Source organism: Ailuropoda melanoleuca, chromosome 13 (genome assembly GCF_002007445.2).
Source record: "Ailuropoda melanoleuca isolate Jingjing chromosome 13, ASM200744v2, whole genome shotgun sequence".
Taxonomy (NCBI): domain Eukaryota; kingdom Metazoa; phylum Chordata; class Mammalia; order Carnivora; family Ursidae; genus Ailuropoda; species Ailuropoda melanoleuca.
This window is the reverse complement of record NC_048230.1, coordinates 66,040,096-66,062,495: the sequence shown is the minus strand read 5'-3', so window position 1 is coordinate 66,062,495 and position 22,400 is coordinate 66,040,096. Positions and strand designations below refer to the sequence as shown.

The 22,400-nt window shown below is 52.6% G+C and overlaps 1 protein-coding gene across 3 annotated transcripts in view; it reads right to left on the bottom strand.

Annotated features, from left to right (window-relative positions):
• KIAA1755 (KIAA1755 ortholog) overlaps window positions 1–22,400 on the bottom strand; it is a 42,224-nt gene that overhangs the window by 15,494 nt on the left and 4,330 nt on the right. For all 3 annotated transcript variants that reach the window (XM_011219612.3, XM_034640597.1, XM_034640598.1), the window contains exons 2-7: window positions 15,711–15,908; window positions 10,629–11,970; window positions 9,854–10,042; window positions 3,638–3,761; window positions 1,168–1,261; window positions 182–268 (exon numbers count right to left, since the gene is read on the bottom strand). In XM_011219612.3, the coding sequence (XP_011217914.2) occupies window positions 182–268; window positions 1,168–1,261; window positions 3,638–3,761; window positions 9,854–10,042; window positions 10,629–11,970; window positions 15,711–15,908 (2,034 nt within the window). The remainder of the gene's footprint in view (window positions 1–181; window positions 269–1,167; window positions 1,262–3,637; window positions 3,762–9,853; window positions 10,043–10,628; window positions 11,971–15,710; window positions 15,909–22,400) is intronic.

Sequence of the window (22,400 nt, the reverse complement as noted above, 5' to 3'; positions counted from 1 at the left end):
TAAATAGGTTTCAGGCCATTGAGACTCTCAGTCATGTTCCAGGAGCTGCTGGCATTACCGGAGAGAGGGACAACAGAGTTGCAGCACCCAGCCCCGTACTTGTTGACCTCCACTGGGTTATTTCAGGACGGCCCCTAGCTGCTGAATTCTGCACCCCAGCTCAGCTCAGCCTCCACCTCACCTGGATGTCGGGTAGCGTCTCCAGCTGGGGAGCAGCCTCCTTGTCCCCCAGGTAGAGCACGGCACGGATGGAGGCTGGGGCCAGAGCCTGTCAGAGAGAACCAGTTCAGAGGTGCTCCGCCTAGACCCTCACCGAGCCCCCCGCTAAGATTCAGGCAAACAGAGCGCCCGGGGGTGGGGGGGCGATGTGCGGCTGGGGACATGCAGATTGTCTGTCTGGAGGGTGAATCGCTGGGAGTCAATAGAGCAGTAGGTCCAAGCTCTGTTACAAACTTCCTAGATGACCTGTTCCCACTGGGCCTCAGTTTCCCCATCTATAAAGTGAGGAGAAGAAGGAAGAGGAGGAGATCAGACCATAAGGTCCTACAAGACCTAAGGTAAGCATGTGACAACCTTCCACTTCCTCTGCCGCCTAACCCAGCTACTTAGGACCTCTTCCTCCGTCCTCCTGGGCTCATGAGGCTCAGGGGACCCACATCTAAGCTGATCGGTGTGCTGCATTCCCCTGGCCATGGAGATTGGTTGGGGGATGGACACCTGAGCTAAGGAGACGGAAGGAAACTTGCTGGGACCTCTGGGAAGAGAATCTCTCACTCTTTCCGACTGGATTTAAATGAAAGACCATGAGAAGTGAGAGCCGCTGGGAGCCAGACCACCATCAAGGTGGGGAGTCTGGCTGAGAAAAGCGCCCTCCCAGGAGAACTGGCCAGAAATGGAGAGAGACAGGAACCAGGTCTTGGTGACAATATTTGAGCCCTTGAATCAAGCCAGACTTAAAGTTGGATTTAATTTCCAGATTGTCAAGTCCAATGAACCAATGAACTCCCTGTCTTCAGGCCTCTTTGGGCTGGGATTCCTGTACCTGTAATTAAGAGTGCCTGCCGGGGGTTCCTGGTCCCAGCTCTGAGCTCCCTGGGCTCCATGAACATCACAAGTCCCCTGGATCTCCCAAGACCTGCTGGTTGGGGCTGTCCACCTCCCACTCACCTGGGTGGCCTGCAGGGCACTGAGCAGACCAGGGTGTGGGGGCTTTTTCCTGGCATCAATCACAACCGCCAGCCCGTTGGTTTTATCTTCAGGCCTGTGGGTGATAAACAGAGTTGGCAGTCTTGCTGGATGGACGGGGCTTTCTAGGGGGAAGGGCCTAGTGGAAGGGGAGGGAAACTGGCTGCCAGAGCCTTGATTTGTTGGTGAACTCTTCGTCCTACAAGACCAACTGCCGATGCCCACCCCACTCCAGGAAGCCCTCCATGATCTCCCTCCAGGCGGAGTCCATTGCTTCCTATTTGGTGTTCCCACAATACCTCACACAGCGCTCTCTCACACCCTGTAAGCCACTGTCCCAGCTGTAGTGGGTGAATCGCCCAGCATTTAACCCATCCCTTCCCTGTGGGCAGAACACAGGTTTTGTTCAGGAATCCCATGCCCTCGGCATCACAGGTCCCCCAAGGGCTGGTTTCTGATTGGCTGAGGCCAACAGCCGAGAGCCAATTCCTCTGGCCAATGATTGCTTTAAGTAGGGGACCAAAAAAGATAAATTTCCTTATCAGTTAAGACATTTTGAACTGGAATTTGTTACTTGCAGCTGAACACCCTCCCTGGTTCACGCTGTACTTTTCAGTGATTACCTTAGGATTTCCCAAACCGGCCCAATTGTCAGGACTTGTTGAAATAATGGGTCCCTCACCCCCTGCCCCCTCCCCCCAGCACGTACAGGGTGGGGCAGGGAGTCTGTGTGGTTCCAAGGGCCCGTGGCCATCCTGATGATCAGGCAGGTTGGGAAAATAACCGCCCCCCCCACCCCCCACCCTGCGCCAGGCCTTCAAGCCTGAAGCCCAGCCAGTTCATAGATAAAACGGAGTTGGCCAGCGTGGGGGTGGAGTTGTGGCACTGCCATAGTATCTGGTACCTGGGCAAGTTGTTTCATCTTGCTGAGACTCAATGTTCCCATCTGTACATAGGGATAATAATAGTACTGGCCCCTTGGGGGGTGGTGAGGACTGAGGAATTCATTAGTGTAAGGCACTTAGTTACTGTGCAGAGTAAGAGGAATGTAAATGTCTGCTTTTGTCATGACCCTAGAAGGGGAAACTGAGGCACAGAGCAGCGACATGGCAGACAGTGAGAAGAGGCTCTCGGAGGTGATGCCATGCCTCTGACTTCATGACCCGCACCTCACCTGCCTCTGGCTGTTCGTGCTGGGAGCGGTTTCTTTTCACACCTGCCTGGCCGCCAGCCTGGAGGCCCCAGGAGGGCAGGGCCCGATGTGAGGAGCATCTGAGCCTCTAGCATGGCCCAGCATGAAGCTGGGGCCAGGACTCCGCAGTTTACAGTGGTCATCAGAGTCCACTTGGTCGTCCCTTTTTTTCAAGTGAGACTCAGAGAGGGAAGATTACTGCCCTGAGATCACACAGCAAGTTGGTGGGATTCCAGGACTCTGTCTACCACACTGGCCACTTCTCAGCACAGAAAATGGGGTCCCATCTCCCCCTCAGGCCAGAACAGCCACACCACCTTGGAGAAAAGGAAGAAAAATCTCAATGACCAGCAAGTGGCAGTGATGGCTCCCATGGAGTAGAGCGCATGGAGAAGGTTCCAAAGGTTTCCATCAGTCCCTCCACCCCCTACCTCTAGCCACACAGCCTCTAGGTTGGGTTGGGGTCTATAGCTACAGTCCTGAGCAAACACCACCTCTGGCTGGGGGCCGGAACCCTGAGGAAAGGATGGTGCCTTTCTCCAGCCAGCCCAACATGAAGTCACACAGGTGGGGGAGTGGAGGTGTTAGAAATCAGCCTGGATCACCCATTACTCACGTACTAATTTTTTCACTCTCTTATTCATTCATTCATTCATTCATTCATTCACTCGTTCGCCCTTCGCTTGTTCAACAAATATTTATAATTCAGATGCTGGTTCAATTCTCACCTCCTCCCAGACGCCTTCCCTGATTTCCCAATTGAAATCAATCCCTCACCCTTCCCACTCTACCGCAGTGGTTGTCAAAATGTGCCCCTAGCCCAGCAGCATCGGTATGGCCAGGACATTTGTGAGAAATGTAAATTCTTCGGCCCAAGATCTACTGAATGAGAAACTTGGGCTGGGAGCCAGCGGTCTGCTTTAACGGCTCTCCAGGTGACTCCAAGGTACGCTCGGGTTTGCGAACCACTGGTCTACCTCATCCCGCTGTTCTCTTCACCACACTGACACTCCTGGGAGCTGCTTGTCCGTGCTCTGCTCCTTACACACCGTCCATCTCCGCCCCCCCTCCTAACCTGGGAACCCCCTGATGGCAGGGACTAAGTCTGTCCTGCTTTCTCCCCAGAATCTGGCTTGGGACTGGCTCTGGGAACAGGCGACTGGGTGGAAGGACACGGTGTCTCTCCATTCAGTGCCCGGTCCTGGGCTCTGGGCCAAGAAGTTGAAGGGGGACGAGTGACCAGCTGGCCCACCCCTTTACCTGGGGACAGTGCACAGGTAGGACAGCAGCTTGGTGACCTCTGAGGCTGTGCACCACGGTGCCTCCCAGGCCCCCTCGGTGGCTGACACCAGGATCAGGGGCCTCCCTGCCCTGTCCCGACCTCCTGGAGGAGAGAGAACACATGTGAGCAGTGAGAACTTTGGTGGAGCCCTCTCTCTGGGAACCTTCTCTGTGGCCTCCAGGCCCCTCTGCCTCGGATGCCCTTTCTCTCCTCCCCCGTGAATGCTGATCTCTGAGTCAGCCTTCAAGCCCCAGCTCAAAAGCCACTTCCTCAGAGAGCCGTCCCTGAGTCCGTGTCCGAGCAGAGGGAGCCTCCCCTCCTTCTGGGCTCCCCTCTGCACAGGGCACTCTGGGAGGCCCAGCTCGGGGACTGTGGAGGCACGCGGGTGGGTTCAAGTGTCAGCTTGGCACTGGCTCGCTGTGTGGTCTTGGGCTAGTCAGTGGGCCTCGGAGCCTGTTTCCTCATCCATTAGATGGGGAGAATAAAATGTGGAGCTGAGTAAGTCATTTCGAGGACTAACTGAGAAGGTCCTAAGAAACACACTGAGCCATGGGCTCAGTGACAGCCGTTGTTACCCGGATCATCCCCTCTGTCCTCGTCTCTGTCCCCGGCCCGGGGCCGCCCGCTCACACTTTATTTTTGCAGACTTTTACCCATGGGTTCTCCACAGACTGTTCCCTGCTTCAGGAATCAGGGCTGTGTGGCCCACTGTCCCCCCAGGGGTGACAGTCCGAGGCCCAGGGAGTCAGCGCAGCCTGGCTGCTGTGGCGAGGGGAGAGGACAGAGGGGGAAAGGGGCTCAGGCCTCTGGAAACTGGGCTGGTCTCACACCCTGGGCTTGGAGCCCTGCCCTCCAGAGTCACCTCACGCAGAACCATCCTGAATGGCCGCTGCCCACTCCACGTGGGCACAACCCTCTACAGTGTGTAAGTGCGGAAGACCCTCTATGGCTCAGGACATCTTGGAAACAAACTTAACTACCTTCGTAAGGACTGCCTTACACGGGGGTGCAGGCCTCTGGAACATTCTTTCACACAGGTTTGCAAATTTGACATAATTTAAAAATTTTGAAAGATGTCCATCTCTGTGTATGTGTATCTAACTTTATATCCTCTCGATATCATGGGTTTGATCTTTTCCTCCCTAATACTCATTCATAAATTTCAAGAGGAAAAACATTTTGTTGGGGACAATGTGGGAAATTTGAATATGAGCTGAGTGTTGAATAGTATTAGAAATTATATTTAGTCTTGTTAGACCTGCTAATGGTATTGTGGTTATTAGGGGAAATATCCCCAGAGCTGAGAGAGGCATGCTGAAGTATTTAGGGGCAAAATATGAAGATCTTTCATTTACGCCAAAATGTTAAGACTTCTTAAATATGAATAATGGGTCTGTGTGTGCTCATTATACTCCAGTCTCTGCTTTTTGGTATGCTTGAAATTTTTTATAAGAGAAAGTCAAAAAACGTGAAATGATTAAATGTGAGAAAATGACATAACCTGCAAAGCCGGAGATGTCTGTCCATGTCCCCCTGAAATCCTCTTGCAGCCACTGCATCATGTCCCCCCAGCCCATTTTCTTGGTAAGGAAACCAGGGCCNGAGAAAGTCAAAAAACGTGAAATGATTAAATGTGAGAAAATGACATAACCTGCAAAGCCGGAGATGTCTGTCCATGTCCCCCTGAAATCCTCTTGCAGCCACTGCATCATGTCCCCCCAGCCCATTTTCTTGGTAAGGAAACCAGGGCCCCGCGAGGGGAAGTGGCTTCCCAGCCTCACACAGAGCCCGGTCCCTAACCTGCCAGCGACGGAGGGGGTCACACTTGATCTGGCCCTTGACCACATGGAGAGATGAGCTCCTATTCTGTAGATCCATGACTGGAGTTCAGTAGAGATTCTCGGGGTGCTACTCCCCTACTCTAAACCCTTCATGGCTCCCCATGGCCTCCAGGAAAAAGTGTAAGCTTCTCCACTTGGCACTTGCATCGCCCCAGAGGCTGCACGCTCGTCCGGGCTCATTTCATCCGCTTTGTGTTAGGGGCTGTATTACGNCCCCCCCTGAAATCCTCTTGCAGCCACTGCATCATGTCCCCCCAGCCCATTTTCTTGGTAAGGAAACCAGGGCCCCGCGAGGGGAAGTGGCTTCCCAGCCTCACACAGAGCCCGGTCCCTAACCTGCCAGCGACGGAGGGGGTCACACTTGATCTGGCCCTTGACCACACGGAGAGATGAGCTCCTATTCTGTAGATCCATGACTGGAGTTCAGTAGAGATTCTCGGGGTGCTACTCCCCTACTCTAAACCCTTCATGGCTCCCCATGGCCTCCAGGAAAAAGTGTAAGCTTCTCCACTTGGCACTTGCGTCGCCCCAGAGGCTGCACGCTCGTCCGGGCTCATTTCATCCGCTTTGTGTTAGGGGCTGTATTACACCCTCCCCACGCCTCCCACCCCCCTTCATTTGTTGAAGTCCTAATCCCTGGGGGAGCTCAGATTGTAACTGGATTTAGAGATAGGGTCTTTAAAGAGGTGATTCAGTTAAAATGAGGTCATGGGGGTGGGCCTTAATCCAATATGACTTGTGTCCCTGTGACAAAAGAAAATGTGGACACATTCACATGTGAAGATAAGATGGACATCTACAGCTCATGTACTGTGTCACCCCTTGTCACCTATGGCCCAGCCGGGGTGGGTCATCTGTTGTTGCCTAAACTAGCCCAATCCTTTCTCACCTCCCCACCTTTGTTCATGCTGTTTCTTCTGCCAGGGATTCCCTCCCCTCCTATTTCTGTCTGGTGAAACCCTCCTCATCTTTCCAAGCCTGGTTTAGATGCCACCTCCTCCAGGAAGACCTCCTCCCTGCCCTCTATATAAGTCCTTCTCCCACTCCAGCCCCCTACAGCAAAGGTAGGCCTTTATTCCATCCTGCAAGACTGAGGGCTCCAGTGTAACCTGGCTCAAATTCATTGTATCCCAGCACTCGGCACAGAATTGGAACAGGTAACCGATGTCTGTGACTGATGAATGCATGAATTATTACAATCTTGCCTCTCAAACGTCCATGGGCCTGAGGATCCTGCTAGAATGCAGATTCTGACGCTAATCCGGCCTGAGAGTCTCTCAAGGTGATACCATTAGAGTTGGTCCCCAGACCACACTCTGAGTAGCAGAGGGTCCCGGTAATCAGAACATTCCACATTGGGACGTGGCTATCAGCTGTGTGTCTGGTTCCTCACCCAGCACCACTGGAATAGGGTTTGCCCACGGCCATAGCTAGCTGAGTACACTGGAGAGATGGGCAGCTGTTCACCTGATTTGCCTTCATTTGGGTGGTCCCTTCTCCCCCGATGCTTCCCGGTCTGACAGCTGGAGCCGGGAATATTAATGCCTGGAGCCCTGGCTCAGAGCTGCGCCATGCACATCGGGCTCTGAGTCTCCGGTGGAAATAGGGACAGCAAGTCAGGAGGCAGGGAGTACCAAAAGCCACCAAAAAACGGTTGCACCTTTCTGCAGCGTTATTCACTCCCAGTCTGGGGGGAAATGGTAAGCCATGTAACTGGCAAGCCATTTAGAGCATTTTTTAAAATATTGAAACACATATGAATGTATTCTTAAGTAGAATACAAAACAGATAGAAATTTTAAAGGCAAAAAGGATTTCAAAGATATGTACAGAGCAACCAAGAGCTCAGGGCGAGACTTCAGCCCCTGGGGCCCTGTTCAGTTTCTTCTGCATTCGGGGTTTCTCCATGCAAAGTCTGAGAAGCCCTCTCCAAAGGCTTGGTGCCTGTGGTACGCAGAGTGATGGCTCCAAAGATGCCCACGTCCTAATCTAGAGCCTGTGACTATGCCAGCTTACCTGGCAAAGGGACTTTGCTGATGTCATTAAAGCAGGACCTCTAGCTGGAAGATTAGCCTGGATTATGCAGGTGGTCTAATCTAATCTAATCTAATCACATCTAATCTAATCATGTGATCCTTAAAAGCCAAACACCTTTCCTGGCTTCAGGCAGTCAGAAACAGGTGTGAAGACAGATGGGCAAGATGCCAGCATGTCTTATGCTGGTGGGAATGGTCCAAGAGAGGAGAATCTCTCCGGAAGGATGTCTCTGAGCAGGCGAGCAGGAGCAGAGCTGGGAAGAAGGGAGGACAAGATGAAGGGTGGGAGGGATGAAGCGAAGGTGGTTGGACCAATGCGTTGAGGGTCTGGGGACTGAAAGATTATTAAAATTGGGCTGGTGGGTGAGCAGGGAAGAGGGGCAGGGTAACGTGATTCTGGGGGTGGCCATGGCGGGGGAAGCTGGGAGGGGGTGATGAGGACAAGATCACTGAAGAAGAGGCGGTCAAGGGAGGAAATGGAAGGAGCATCAACATGGAGAATATTCCTTCACTCAGAAAAGGCACCAGACACTGCTCCAGGCACCCACGAGCACATGTTGCAAGTCCAAAAATCACAGTAAAAGTCATTGTGGAAAGAGTGACAGTGAGCCAACGCCTATCTGCTTCCTTTCCTCTTACACAAGGAGGAGCCCAACGCTCAGAGAGGGCAAGTGACTCCCCTGAGGTCACACAGGAAGCCGATAAAACCGAAATTAGAATGGTCTCCTGCCTCCCAGAACAGGGCCTTTTGACGGACAAAATCTGAGCGTTTAGAACATGGCAGCCCGAAAGGATTGTGAGGCCCTTTGTGTACGATTAATATGGGCCAAAACAGCATGAGTTTCAACAAAGATGACCCAGAAGAGAATGGGCAATGACCCCTAGGAGCTTCAAAAAGACAGAGTCATGTCCAGGGCCCTATAGAGATGCCAAAGTCTAGGAAGTAAAATAGAATTTCAAGACAGGGAGTCGAAGAAAGCACTGTGGTCTCTCTTGCCTCTAGACATTTGCACATCCTGTTCCCTCTGTCTGGAACACTGTTCCCCCTGCCTTCACCTGGATCACACCTAATCATGCTCTAGGACTGAGCCTTTCTTTCTTTCTTTCTTTCTTTCTTTCTTTCTTTCTTTCTTTCCTTCTTTCTATTTTTAAGATTTTATTTATTCATTTGAGAGAGAGACAGAGCATGAGCAGGGGGAGGGGCAGAGCAAGACGGAGAAGCAGGCTCCCCACCGAGCTGGGAGTCCAACGTGGGGCTCGATCCCAGGACCTGGAGATCATGACCTGAGCAGAAGGCAGATGCCCAACCTTCCGAGCCGCCCAGGCGGCTAGGACTGAGCTTCCTATTGCTTGCTCCTTCCTCCCTGACCTCTCCTCCAGCCCCAGCCTGGGCCAGGACACTCATCTGCCCTCCACGGTTGTCCCTGGTTTACACTGGATTGTAATAACCTGCTGAATTTTCTCTACTAGGAGAAAATAGACTTCTTGAGAGCAGAGCACACATCAGACTTGTTCCCCACTGAATCCTCAGTGCTAAGCCCAGGGCCTGGCTGTACACAAGCAGGTATTAAAGACATATTTATTGCCAAGATGAATAAATAGTCAACAGAAGTGATGACACCCTCTCTGTTAGAGGCTGATAACACTCCACTCCGCTCCCTCCCATCCCCCAGAGGCTCTTGGCTGTTGGCTGTATTAGCTCACGAATGTCCCTTTCTCTGGAGAATTGCCCTCAGCTGAACTGGATCACGGGCTCACCCTGCATCCCCATCCCAGGATCAGCCTGGGTTGATGACCCACAGACCCAAGCGTACAAAAGACCAGCCCCCTACACCTGCAAATGGAACCGGCCCCACAGTGTAATTCATGCTCCAGACCCTCATGGGGTCAGGCCACAGCCTTGCTCAGCTCATCCTCTGCCCCGTCCTGCTTCCCTCACTTCCCTTCTCCTGAGAGCAACCTTCAACCAATCACTTTCCCAAGGATCCCTGTCTTAGGTCCTGCTTCTAGGGAACTGACCTAAGACACCCACCCTGGCTGCCTCACTGCAAAGTAGGATGGATGGATGGATGGATGGATGGATGGATGGATGGATGGATGGATGGATATCTAGAAATTGCTTTCATATAATCCAACTTCTTCGCTGGAAAGATGAAGAGCCTGAGTCCCAGGGAGGCCTGGTCCAGAACACAAGCCTCCGGGACCTTCTCTGTCTCCTCCACACCCACCAGCATCAAGATGCTCAGAGACTCCCCCCACCCCCACCCCACCCTGACACCTTCCCCTCCACCTCCAGCTGCCCCATGATCCCCGAGGACCTGGCAGGCATGCTATCCTTGACTTGAAGATCTCCACACTCAGAGCCCCCATCCTGGGCTCAGGGCCTGGGGCCTCCTCGTCCAGAGTGGGGCCTCTTTCAGGAGGGCCTTCTGGGAAGCCAGCCTTTTCCCCGGTCAGTGGGCCTGAGTCAGCGGCTGGGCCAGATGTTTTGGTCTGAGTTGTTCCAGCTGGGGAAGAGCAACAAAGAAAAGGGTATTAAGGAGAATATGGGTTTCCCCTAAGGAAATGTCTTTTCTGGCACCTTCTAACTGATAATAACAGCTTACAACTATTCATCTCCTACCACGTGGCAGGTGTTATGCTAAGTTCCTTACTTTTTTTTTAAGTTTATTTATTTATTTGGAAATCTCTACACCCAACATGGGGCTCAAACTCACAACCCTGAGATCAAGAGTCACACGCTCTTCCAACTGAGCCAGCCAGGTGCCCCTAGGCTCCTTACTTCTGGTGTGTCTTTGAACCTCAAAACAACAGTGTGAGGCAGGTGAGACCCGCATAGCACCGAGGAGTCCTTGACCAAGGTCAGCCAGCCGGTGTGGGACCGAGCTGGGTGTGGACCTGGGCCGGCTCAATACAGCTCAGTTCCAGATCCCCGAGCCTTCAAGCCTCTGACATGCCACCTGTGCGCTAAAGCCCTGAGACTGAGCCAGTTTGGGGGGGGGGTGTCTCTGTCCCTGGCAACCTCTGCCTCCTTGTCACCTGGTCATGTCCAGAGAATAGTCCCCTGTCCAGCTGAGCAAGTGCACGCCTTACCTTTCCCCAAGCACTTGGCTCGGTGGGGTTTGGGAGAATAGAGCGAACACAAGACTTTCCAGGGCCTGTCCTGCTGGAATGAGGCTTTCTCTGGAGGCCTCGGGGCTTGCCTTTGCCCTTTCAAGAAGGAGAATCTGAGCCCAGGAGTGGGGGATCTGGAAGAGGAGGTGTTCTGACTGGGGCCAGTCCCAGGTTTGGGAGGTTTCCCATGTCCCAGTTTGGGTCTCTCTTCCATCTTGGTTTCAGGGGCCGGAGCTTCAGGAGGGGAAGCTGGGCACAGGTGCAGGGAGGATGCTTGCTTTGGTTCAGGCCTGGGCTGCACCGTATTTTCTGGGTTTCCCAGAAGTCCCTGCATCTTGGAAGAAGCTGGCTTCTCTGAACCACCTGCCACGAGGCCAGAGGCACAGGGCAGTGGCTTCTCAAGGACGGTGAGGTAGGGCTCTTGGGGCTGGTGTTCGGAGTCATGAGTGGGTGAGTCAACTTTATGGTTGACCATTCTCCTCAAGCCCAAAATGCAGGGCTCCTCTTCTGAGCTTGCTGGCTTCTCACAAGCCCGTTTTTTCAAGGAGGGTCCCCCACTGGTCCCTGAGAGAGGTGGCGTTTGAGAGAAAGGGACTTCCTTAGTTCTCGATAGTTCCTCCAGTGTCCCCAAAGGACAGCCACTGGATGTCTCCACTTCCCTACTGGGAGATCTTCCTCTGCTCTCCAGGAGGGCCACATAGTCTCCCTCCAAGTCCTGGCTGGCCACATGGTCCATCCCAAAGGCCACCCCCGCAGACCTGGCTGGCTCCACCTTGATGAGTCCTGGGTACTTGTTCCCGTATGTCCTGCCCTTGCCCTTGGCCAAGCTCCGGGCAAGCAGCACCTGGCTGCCTGGGGACCTGGGCTGGTGCGGCTCTGGAGGGCGACTCAAATCGAGGGCCTCTAACTGAAGGGACCCCCAGGGCAGGGAGGGGACATTCACAGCTTGGGGTCTGTCATCCACAAACTCCGGGCTGGTGATCTTGGTCCAGGGCACAGAGGCAATTCCATCTTCCGAAGCGACCAGGCAGTTGTGTAAGGGGCTTCCCTCAAAGTCGCTGTTGATGGCCTCCAGCCATGTTGGGGTGAAAAGTATAGGGTAGGACGACACGGGGACAGGCTTTGTGTCCACCGTGCGGAGGTCCAAGGAGAGGCACTTGATCATGATGCAGACAGACTGCTCCTCCTGGGGCTCGACCTGCAGGTAGAAGTCCCCTTGGCGCAGTGAGAGGGGGCTGAGGGGGGCCAGGTGCACCACGACCTCACCCCGCAGGCACAGAGGCCAGCCCTCGTGCAGGAAGAGGCAGTGTGAGTACGGGGCCTGCGGACAGAAGGGTGACGTCAGAGAATCCTGCCCTGAAAGGCCCTGCCAGAGGGTCTGCTTCCTTCCCTCTCCCAGGTGGAATCTGGAGCAGGTCAGGGAGGGGGAGGGGAGGCAAGAGAGGTGCCTCAGGATGCAGCAAAAGGGCATCTCAGGGTCTGCAAGTCACACCACCCCCAGAGCAAATTCTTCTCCTGTCTCACCCTAGTCCTGACCTTCACCTTATAAATGTTTGCTAGCCTACTTGTCCAAGGGAGAAAAGCTCTGAGTGGCAGGCGCTACTGAGTGGGTGCCTTTCCCACAAGGATCGTCTTGCTCGGGTCACGGTCCCTTCTTCCCGTCCATTCAAAACTTCTCTCAACCCAGATCAAGTCTGAGCCCTTCATTTTAGAGCCAGGAAGACACATGGGTTCCCAGGTCTGAATCGCTAATTTGTGCCAATTGCTTCAAGCCCTATCTGCAATTTTCCTACCTGCAAATAGGAATAATCATACATATCATCCAATTGGGTTGGTATGAGGATTAAGTGAGATTTTATATACATGTAAAAAAAAAAACAACCCACAACGCAATGGCTGGCATACTCTAAGTGCGTGTTCAATAAGTATTAATTTCCTCTCCCTTTGACATTTACCCTTTGAAAAATTGTGGGAATTCTCCATTAAAAAACAAGCGAGGCAATTACTGCATTTACACCATTCTCTAATTTTGAAGCAGAGAGATTACAGAGTGGGTGAAGTAAAACAATACCGAGTGAAAAGCCAGGAAATCTGACCCCGCCACTACCTTGCTGGATGATCTTGGGGGAAAAAAACCATTCCACTATTCTGGGCTTGAATGTTTATTATTTATTTGTTTATGATTTACTTATTTATTTATTTTCCTTTACTGAGTAAGGACATAGCAGATGAAGCAAAACTTATTATTATTTTTTTAAATAGGAGGTGCCAGCAATTCTCTGTACAGGTGGACACAGCAGGGTGTCCTGGAGCAGCTTGGATACTGATCTCTCTATCTCTCTCTCTTTTTTCCCCCCAAAGATTCTACTTACTTATTTCCAGAGACAGACAGTGAGAGTACAAGCAGGGGGAGGGGCAGAGAGAAGTAGACTCCCTGCTGAGCAAGGAGCCCGATGCGGGGCTTGATCCCACGACCCCAGGATCATGACCTAAGCAGCAGGCAGACACTTCAGCGACTGAGCCACCCAGGTGTCCCGGACACTGACCTCTCTTGCTGGACCTGCTCCACTGGGCTGTGTGGGACCCACGTCCCACAGCAACACCATGTGGCAACAACAGAAAGAACAGCCCCCCCAGACTGACAAACAGGTCTCTCTCTCTCTCCCTGGCTTTCGAAAAAGAGTCCTGTGGATGGAGCAAAACCTGGATAATCTTAGATAATTCAGGTGTGTATCTGAGAGGGCTCCAGAGAATGACACGAAAGTTCCCACTAACGAAGCAGGTGCTTCCTGGGTTGATTAATTGGGGCCAGAATAAAAACTGACCCCCACTTATACCCCGAGTGGATAAACCAGTTCCCATCCGTGACGCTGTAGATTTCGCTGGGAACCTTCATATCCGTAAACCCCTCAAGTCTGAGAGTTCCTCCATGGCTTTGACGGAGTGCTCTGCTGTTGACAACATGCTTTCCCTCACTTTCTCATTGAACGGGGCAGAACAATCCAGCAGTTATTGTGCAAACTGCAACGCACCATAGAGATGACAGTTATGATCAACTTATTTGAATCTCACCATCACTTGGTGGGGCAGAGAGGTTAGGCATCATGGTCCCCACTTTACAGATGAGGACAACTGAGGCTCGGAGGGATGAAAGAGCTGCTCCTGGTCACACAACTGAGAGCATCATAAACGGGACTTGTGCCTATGCCTTCACATTGGACCCCCACTGGACTTCATCAGAGGGCACTGGCTGCCCCGGGTGCTGGCCATTGTCAGGGCCAGCTTTGAGGCCAACACATTGTTATTTACAGGGGAGAAAGAAGGAAGTGGGATAGCAACAGCCAACGACTACTAGGCACTTACTGCATGCCAGGCTCTGTGCCAGGCTGTGTGTATCATCTCTGGGAGGTAGGTACCGTGTTATCAACGTTCTCACTTTCCCATTAAGGAAACAGAAGCTTGGAGGGTGATCCCCCAGCCCCACAGGGACGGAGACTGGCTTTGAACCTGGGGCACCTCACTCCTGCCACCCCCCGCTCGGAGGTGGTATGAATTCACCTATAATTACAATTAAAATCACCTATAATTAAAAATAGAGAACTTAAAAGGTTGTGACACTTGTTCCTGGAAGAAATGGGGAAGGAGACCTTGCAAATGCAGTTTTAACGGCCAAGAAAGGGAAGCGGGGAGTTGTAGAGCTTGTCGTGGGGAAGGTGGAAGGTCGGGAGGGACAGGATTTGCATAAAATAGTGTCAGGGTGGAGAAGTGGGAGTTGGCAGCAGGTGTAGGGTGAGAATCTTCCTTCTCCTGCAATAACAATGACTGTGTGTGCCGCTGCTTCTGCGTCCCGGGAGCCACACCGAGCACGTGAAACGAAGCATCTCAGTCTCCTTCCAGTTCCAACTGTCTCTAGTTCTAGCTCTGGAACCTGAGCTTTTAGCTGCCATTATTCAATTTCTTGCTACCACTGAAATGATGTGCACAGTCCCCACTCTTATTTTTTGCTCCCGGTGTATCGTGTCCCTGATGTACATGAGCCAGCAGGACCTACGAAGCTCTTAGTGACACCTGAGGCTGGGGCCGCGGGGGGGATGGGTGTTAACAGCAGAGCGGGGCGCAGTTGGCAACCGCGTGAAGGGTGTGGGCAAGTTCCTGCAATGGGCGTCTGAGGGTTTGGTCTCCAAAGGCCTGTCCCCACCCTCGGAACAGTTACCACCTCTGACCAGAGATGTAGGCGTATGATGCAAGCTTGGCCAGCCCCGCTATCCCGTTTCTCTGGCTGCAGTGATTGGTCCAGAGATGGACATGGAATCCAAACCTGGCCAATCAGGACCTTTCCTGGCAACTTTTTTATCTGCAGTTGATGGGGAAGAGTTCTTTCTCCTCTCCAGGACGGGAATTGATCCCAGTCTTGTGGGGACATCTAACTGTAACAAGGATGTTGGCAAGCAAGGAGAAGCAGAGACAAGAGACAGAAACCCTAGGGGTTTGACTGGTGTATCAACTCAGGGCTGAGGCCAGATCACCTTGAGTAAAGATCTGTCATTTGCAGCCAAGGAGACCGACCTAAAACCCTTTCATTCCACTTTGCCTTAAAGAGGCCTCCCTGAAATCTGGGTTCAAAGAGGTCTCCTGGGACAAAAGTGAGTCCTGAGTCCTCAAGAGCTCCAGGAAAGACCTGGAATATTCTCCGCTATTTCCGCTGAAGAGGACCCACTTCAGCCAAGGCAGCTTGGTGATGCCCACAATACCAGCCCCGGGGCAGGCTCCCAGGGGCATCCCACAAGGGCGCCTTTTATCCAGGATTTACTTTCCTGCTGGTGAACAGATAAAGTGATTGACTCCTAGATATCAGAGAGCAAAGAGCCAAGCGAGCTTCCTGCTCCCCTAGGGGGCGGACATCTCCCTTTGGGGGAGCAATGGTACCTGGGGAACCATCCCACATCCTTAGTTCTTGCTCTGAGACAAGATGTGCACCAGCCCACTTCCTTCTCTGCTCACCTCCAGCCCCCTGGATCCGGGAGAGCTTGTCCCCCAGCCCCGCCGTCCCTTCCAACTTACACAGGCTGCTTCGCGCACTTGCTCGCACGCACGCTTGGCAGGAATAAGGAAATCCAGGAGGAATCTCAGCCCATCCCCCTGGAAATCAGAATCCAGCAGACGGAACACCTGCCCCAGGATGGTGGGCGCTGTGGCTTCAAAAGGGGGATAGAGGCCTGCCAGGGCATGCTGGATGGCTGTGTCCAGCGATGGAGGGTCCTGTGGGGGATAAGAGGAGAGTATGAAAAGTGATCGTAGCAGTAATAATAAATGTAGTGGCCACTTCCCATGACCTTCCAGGCCCCATATGACTAAGGCCGCTGCTAACTTGCTGACTTCCTCGGCTACCCTCCCCCTGTTCATCTCCTCCAGCCATACTGGCCTTCTTTCCTGTTCCTCAAACACACTGGGCACCATCCCACCTCAGGGCCTTTGCACTGGCAGCTCCTTCTGTCTAGAACACTCTTCTTCAAGACATCCTCATTCCCTCACCTCCTGCAGTTTTTGCTCAATGTCATCCCCCTCCTGGAGGAATGGGAGGGGGGCATTCAGGTCAGGGCCAGAGGGAACAGGGAGGTCAGCATCCCCAAATCCCACCATCTGACAGATCTGGAGACCTGCAGTGTGAAACTGAGCCATCAGTGAAGCCCGACCTGCAGGCGATGTCCACATGCACCGACATGCAGGTGCGTCAGCGATAATAAGTAATTGCTGTTTTATTTAACACCAAGTTTCGGTTGGTTTGTTACACAGCAATAACTGATTGATATAAATTAATATAATTGACAAGTGAGCTCACAGATCCAGACTCCCAGAATGAGCTGCTCCTTGGACGCCTCCCCTAGATGTCCACCAGGCACAGCTCATCAACACGTCAAACCCAACTCGATATGTCCCTAAACCCACCCCTCCCCGACGTCCCTACCTCAGTGACGGCCCCACAGTCCAGTCAGACTCACAGGCCAGAAATCGGCTTATCCTCCAGCCCCTCCTCTTGCCTCCTCTGCTCACACACAACCCTCAGCCATGTGCCCCACTCTTCTCCCCTCCGACAGCTCCCCCACCAGCTCTGCTCTGCTCCCCTGTCCCTCCCCTGGCCCAGGCCTCTGTCTCTTCCCCTGAATCCCTTCCTTATTGCCATCCAACCTCTAGGCTGCCTCACCTCTGACCATGCTGGACCAGGGACCCACAGTGATCTTTCTTAAACGCAGAAGTATCCGCACTGCCTTCAGGAAAGCATTCAGGTCCCCTGTGATCTTGGCATTGGCCTCACCCCACAGTCCCTCTGCCTCTCTCATGCTTCCGCCACAGCGCTGCATGCATTCTTTTGCTTACCTCCAGGCCTCTGCACGTGCTGTTCCTTCCCCCTGGGATGCCTTCCACTTCCACTCCCTCTTCGCCTGGCTAACTCCTTCTCATTCTTCAAGAGTCAGGCCAGCCCTCATCTGTTCCATGGGATTTCCCCTGACTTCCCTCCCCCACACCACCTACACCAGGCGTCCCCTCTCTGGGCTCCTAGAGCGCCCCTATCACAGCAGTTCCCACCCTGATTGCCATCTCCCTCAAAGACTCTGGGCTCCCTGAGGACAGGACTGGTAAGCAGAATAGTCGCCCCCAAAGATGCCCGTTTCCTAATCTCCAGAATCTGTCAGTCTGTTTCCCCATAAGGCAAAGATGGAATAAGCTTGGCGAACGAGCCCGCCTTGAGCTAGGGAGAGTAGCCTGGATTATCCAGTGGGTCCCATGCGATCACAAGAGGCCTCCAAAGTGCGAGAGGATGCGGAAAAGGCTAGAGTCGGCAGGAAATGGGACATTGGAGGAAGGATCCGAGAGATGCCACGTTGCTGGCTGTGAAAATGGAGGAAGAGCCCAGGAACGCAGGCTGCTCCGAGCTGCTGGAAAAGGCAAGCAGATTCTCCTTTAGAGTCTCCCGAAAGGAGTGTAGCCAGCCAACACCTTGGTTTGAGCCCAGTGAGGCCTGCGTTGGACTTCCAACCTATAGAACTACAAGATAGTAACTGGGTGCTGTTATGCTACGAAGTCTGGGACCATTCGTTTCAGCAGCCCTGAAACAGTGGGAGGCATTGGCTCCTCCTCTCTAAGGGTCTCCCGTTCCTGGCACAGGGCCTGGGCCAAAACAGGTGCTCAGTAAATGCTGTGGAAGGACAAATGAAACGTCCCTCTCTGGGTTTTTCCATCTGTAAAACAGTTTGGACAAAACCAGAGAACCCATGGGTTATGATTTTCAACTCTTAAAATGCCTAATGGAAGCCATTCTGGTTGGCCCAAACTGCTTGCAAGCTCTGGGTGCATCTGTCACTGTCGGATGTAAAGCAAGATGAGAATAAACTAGAATCCAGCATAAAGGGGGCTTATTTGAGACTGAAAATCATTTTTACAAATGAGGTCCTTTCAGACGGGGAAATAAAACACCAGCTTTGAGGAGGAGGAATATGGCACCTCACCCCAGCAGTCCAGTGCCAGGAGGCTGTAACACAGGGGGTGCTAGCCCAGGGTCATTGGACCAATGTCGGGGTCACCACTCTGCCCCCGCACCCACACAGCACTGGGCACAGGGTAGGACCCCATCACTATGCGTAGAAGGAATGAAGGTATGTCTACAGCCCCCATTCTGAAGGAAGGAGGGTCTCACCACTGACATGGCGTAAACGCGGTGGGGATGATGTACCGCGGGTTCTTGATGTCAAAAGTGCGCATGCCCAGGAAGGGCTACTTTCACACTGAGCGCCAGGCAAGGTCAGGGGTGGGGGGAGGGGCGCCTTCAAGTTGGCAGAACAGGGAACGGCTCATCTGGCCTGGCCACCTCTTCTAATGCTCTTCCCTTCCAAAGCAAGGCCAAACCCCGAGAGTTACCCCCACCCATGCAAGCCTGAGGACAGCAGAGGGAACAGAGGGAACAGAGTTAGAGGACCCCGGCTGACACCCGTGAACACGCAGACACACTAAGTCGATAAGCCAGCAGCCCTCCCCTGCCCCATGCCCTCCCCACTCCACCCAGCCTCTCAGGGGGCACTCGATTTCCCGGGTTCCACACCACTGTGCCCTGTCGAGCAGGCGCCTTCCCTCTCTGGGCCTTTCCTTGTATGCACGTTGAGCTGGGCTAAGTTTGTTTCGTTTTGGTTTTGGAAATTTAATCGTTCACTGGCATCTTCACGAATTTTTGCATATCCAAGTACCATTTGTACTATTAGCACTGTTTTGTTTTGTTTTGCTTTTCAAATCACTCACTTTAAAAAAACTTACATTATTGCATTTTAAACGGAGACTCAAGGCCACCATACTGGTTATGAGAACGCAGCCAGACTGCCTGAGTTCAAATCCCTGCTCTTGCCACTTTCTGCTTAGGTGGCCTGGCAAGGGCTTAGCTCTCTCTGCCTCAATTTCCTTACTGGGAAAACTGGAGCTTGGCATTGTACGTGCCAAACGTACAATTTGAGCAAGACCAAATGAGGTAAGACACGGAGGGTCTCTGCACAGCATTAACACTTAGTAGGTGCTCATTCAGCAACAGCCATCACTGCTACGCTTGTGGCCATTACTATGGTTACTACGTCATCACTTTATGTGGAAAATCAGCAGCAACTGCCATAAATGGAAGGGAACTTCAATGATGCATTGGGCAGGTTTTGTATTATTTTCTTTATATAAATATATTTATATTTATCATATGTATTTATTATTATAGCTACAGGATAGACCTTATATTAGTATATATTTCTATAAATAATGCAATATATAACTATATAATAAGTACACCCTATTATTCATTTTTACTGTTCTGGTTCTATAAAAATCAACTTTTTTTTTTAAAGAAAAAGCAAGCAATGAGAACAAATACATTTTCTAAATTAAGTTCTAGGACATCTGGTCACCTCCTGAAGGCTCATCAAGTTTCTCTTTCTTTCTTCCAAAGCAAGCTTGCCACGCATTAGAAAGGTGGTAAAGACATCGTATCGTGAGAGGAGGATTTTCTCTGGGGGTCCCCAGAATATCAGAGGGAGATTCAAAGGGCCTGAGTCTCCCACTACATGACTCTGTGTTAATTTAGCTCCAGTCTGTGACAGCCTGTGTCCCGACTGTGGTCTGCAGGCCAACCTCTGGGCAACAGCAACCTCAACCATCTCTGCCTCCATGTGCCTCAGTTTCCCCATCTGTAAACGGGGATTCTAGAGCCTATCCTTTCTTGCTCGGATGATTCTTCTGCAGATGCAGGGAGATGATGGGTGCAAGGGGCCTGAGAAAAGGAAAAGGTGCTGCTGCCTTTTTCGTGATTGTTTTTTTGTTTTGTTTTGTTTTTACTCCTCCTGTCACACAAAGTTAGAGTCCCCACCACTGTGTGAAGCCATGTCCCCCTCCCGACCCCTTCCTGAACCTACTGCTGTCACCCCAAGAATAACAAGAGCTTCCAGGCGCCTGCTGTGCACGGGGCCCTGTACTCGCTCACATTCTCTTGCTTAGCCGCACGATGGTCCTGGGGCAGAGGAGGACCGTCCCGGTCTGCAGATGAAGAAGCTGAAGCTGATCTCATCCAAGTTCGCAGAGAGGAGGAGCCACGGAGCCACGATCCAACCCGGTCTTGGCCAGTAAGGCCCGCCCTCTTCCCCTGCTCCCCAGGGCCTTGCCCCCCTCCGGACCAGCAGCAGCCACCAGCCTTCAGGGTGGCCTTCCCTGCCGCCTGTCCTGCAGTGTTTCAAGCTGTTTACTTCTCGCAGACTAAAGCTCACAGATGGGATGCTTTTGGCTTTCACAAATGGGCTCGCTGGCTGCACACTGGAACGATTTAAGAGGCAGCCAGTAAAAAACAAGAATGTTCCAAGTTAATGGGACTCCAAGCTCTTGGCCAGAGCGTTACCTGCTACAGGCCTGAACCCCAGGGCTTCATAAGCTGTCCAAGGAAGGGGGTAAGCACACAGCATAGGAGCCCAGGAGCCTGCAGGAAGGAAAGCTGGCCCCTCTCCACTCAAAACCAATCGGGCAGCCCAGCCTGGGCCCTCAGGAACCCAAACACCACTGGCCAGACATGGGCCCCTAAAAATGATTTCGTGAAACTTAATCGATGTCTTTCCATTCCTCCCCAGCCAGCGCAGCCAGGCTGGGCCTTTAACTGTTCCAGCATGAAGCTGAAAAAGGAGAAGGCAAGAACAGCCCCAGCCGGTCTGCTGCCCTCCATCCCCTCCCCAGCAACAGAGAAGGAGCCTCCAAGGGGGCCCGTGGACCCCGCTGCAGGCCTGGCAGCTGGACAGTGCTCAGATGCTCACGGGCCTCGTGGATGGACACGAGGAAACTGCTATGGTGCTGACAGAAAAGGGTCTGTCCCCAGTGGTCCCCTCTGGGCATGGGGGCGGGGGGGGCGTTTCTACACTTCTGCCCCGTGACTACTACCAGATGAACATACAAGATTTCCACCACCCCAGAAAGAGCCCCCCGCCCCAGGTAACTCTCTCACCCCAAAGGGAACAACTCTTCTGACTACTGGACGTTTCTAAAAGAAAAAACTCCCAGACAGCATGATCTCCACTGCGTAAAGATGTGCGTAAGCCAAGAGGCCTTGGAATAAAGTGTTAACTGCCGTCACCCCCGAGCACCGTGGGGGGCAGGGGCCTCGTCAGTCACCATGTTCATTTTCTTCATAGTTTGCTGGATTTTCCGACCGTTCTGTAACCAGCCTGTGTAGCTTTTATAATCAACGGGGGAAAATAAAAGTGCGATTGTGTGTGTTTTTAAGGTCTGTTCCCTTTTCAAATGGTCTCACCAGCTAGCTGGGCTTTCTGAGATGTGTGCTGAACTCTTCTCGAAGGCCCAGATTCATCCATTTGCTCCACCAAGCAAAGTCAGTGCCTCCTAGCCTGGGAAGAGAAAGGGCTTCGACCTGAGGGAGGCAACGTCCCGGGGCTGCCGTCCTCCCCTGCTCTCCTCCATGGCAGGGACGCCTAGGGAAGTTGAGATTCCACCCTTGACTCCCAGGGTGACCGTGGCCTCAATTCCCCCATCTGTAAAATGGGGAAAATCTATCTATCTCTAAAGGTGCCTCCAGCAGGGCCGTTCTAGAATTTGAGGTATAATCAGGTGCAGGAAGGTTTGGATCTGGGACATCGTTTCTAAATGGAATCAGTTAATCCTCAATTGATGGGAAAGTTTAAAAAGATCTGTCTCAACCATTCCTCTACTCAGCCCTGGAAGAATCCAAACCACCAGCCACAGACACAAAGGCCCACAGGGGACTGAAAAGCGACATGGAAAACAGAAGGAGGCCAAGTGTGAGAAAATAACCCCTCTAGCCCCTTGGTGAGCAGCCCTTACCAGTCAGCCTCGGGATCAGGGAAGCAATAGGGAGTAGTGAGGCCTGGGGCACATGCCCCAGCCGATCAGCTCCAGCCGAGGGTTGCCTTTGCCCAGCACTGCTGGGTCTGCTGACATTTTAGTAAAGCCTCCCAATATTTTAAAGGTTGGTCAAACCAAACACATCTGTGAGCCAGATACAGCCCAATGGATATCAGCTTGTGACCACAAGGCTCAACTACCTGGGACCTTCCTCTTGAACTTCTCCAGGCTGGAGATTCTAAAACCAGTGTTCTGTGGTCCTGGCTGCCAGGAAGTTGTTGCTCCAACTAAAACTTCTCCTGCTTTCGATCCTTTTTATTTTTGTGTGGGTGGAGGCAGGAGGGAGAACTGGCTCCTTATTAAAAAAAA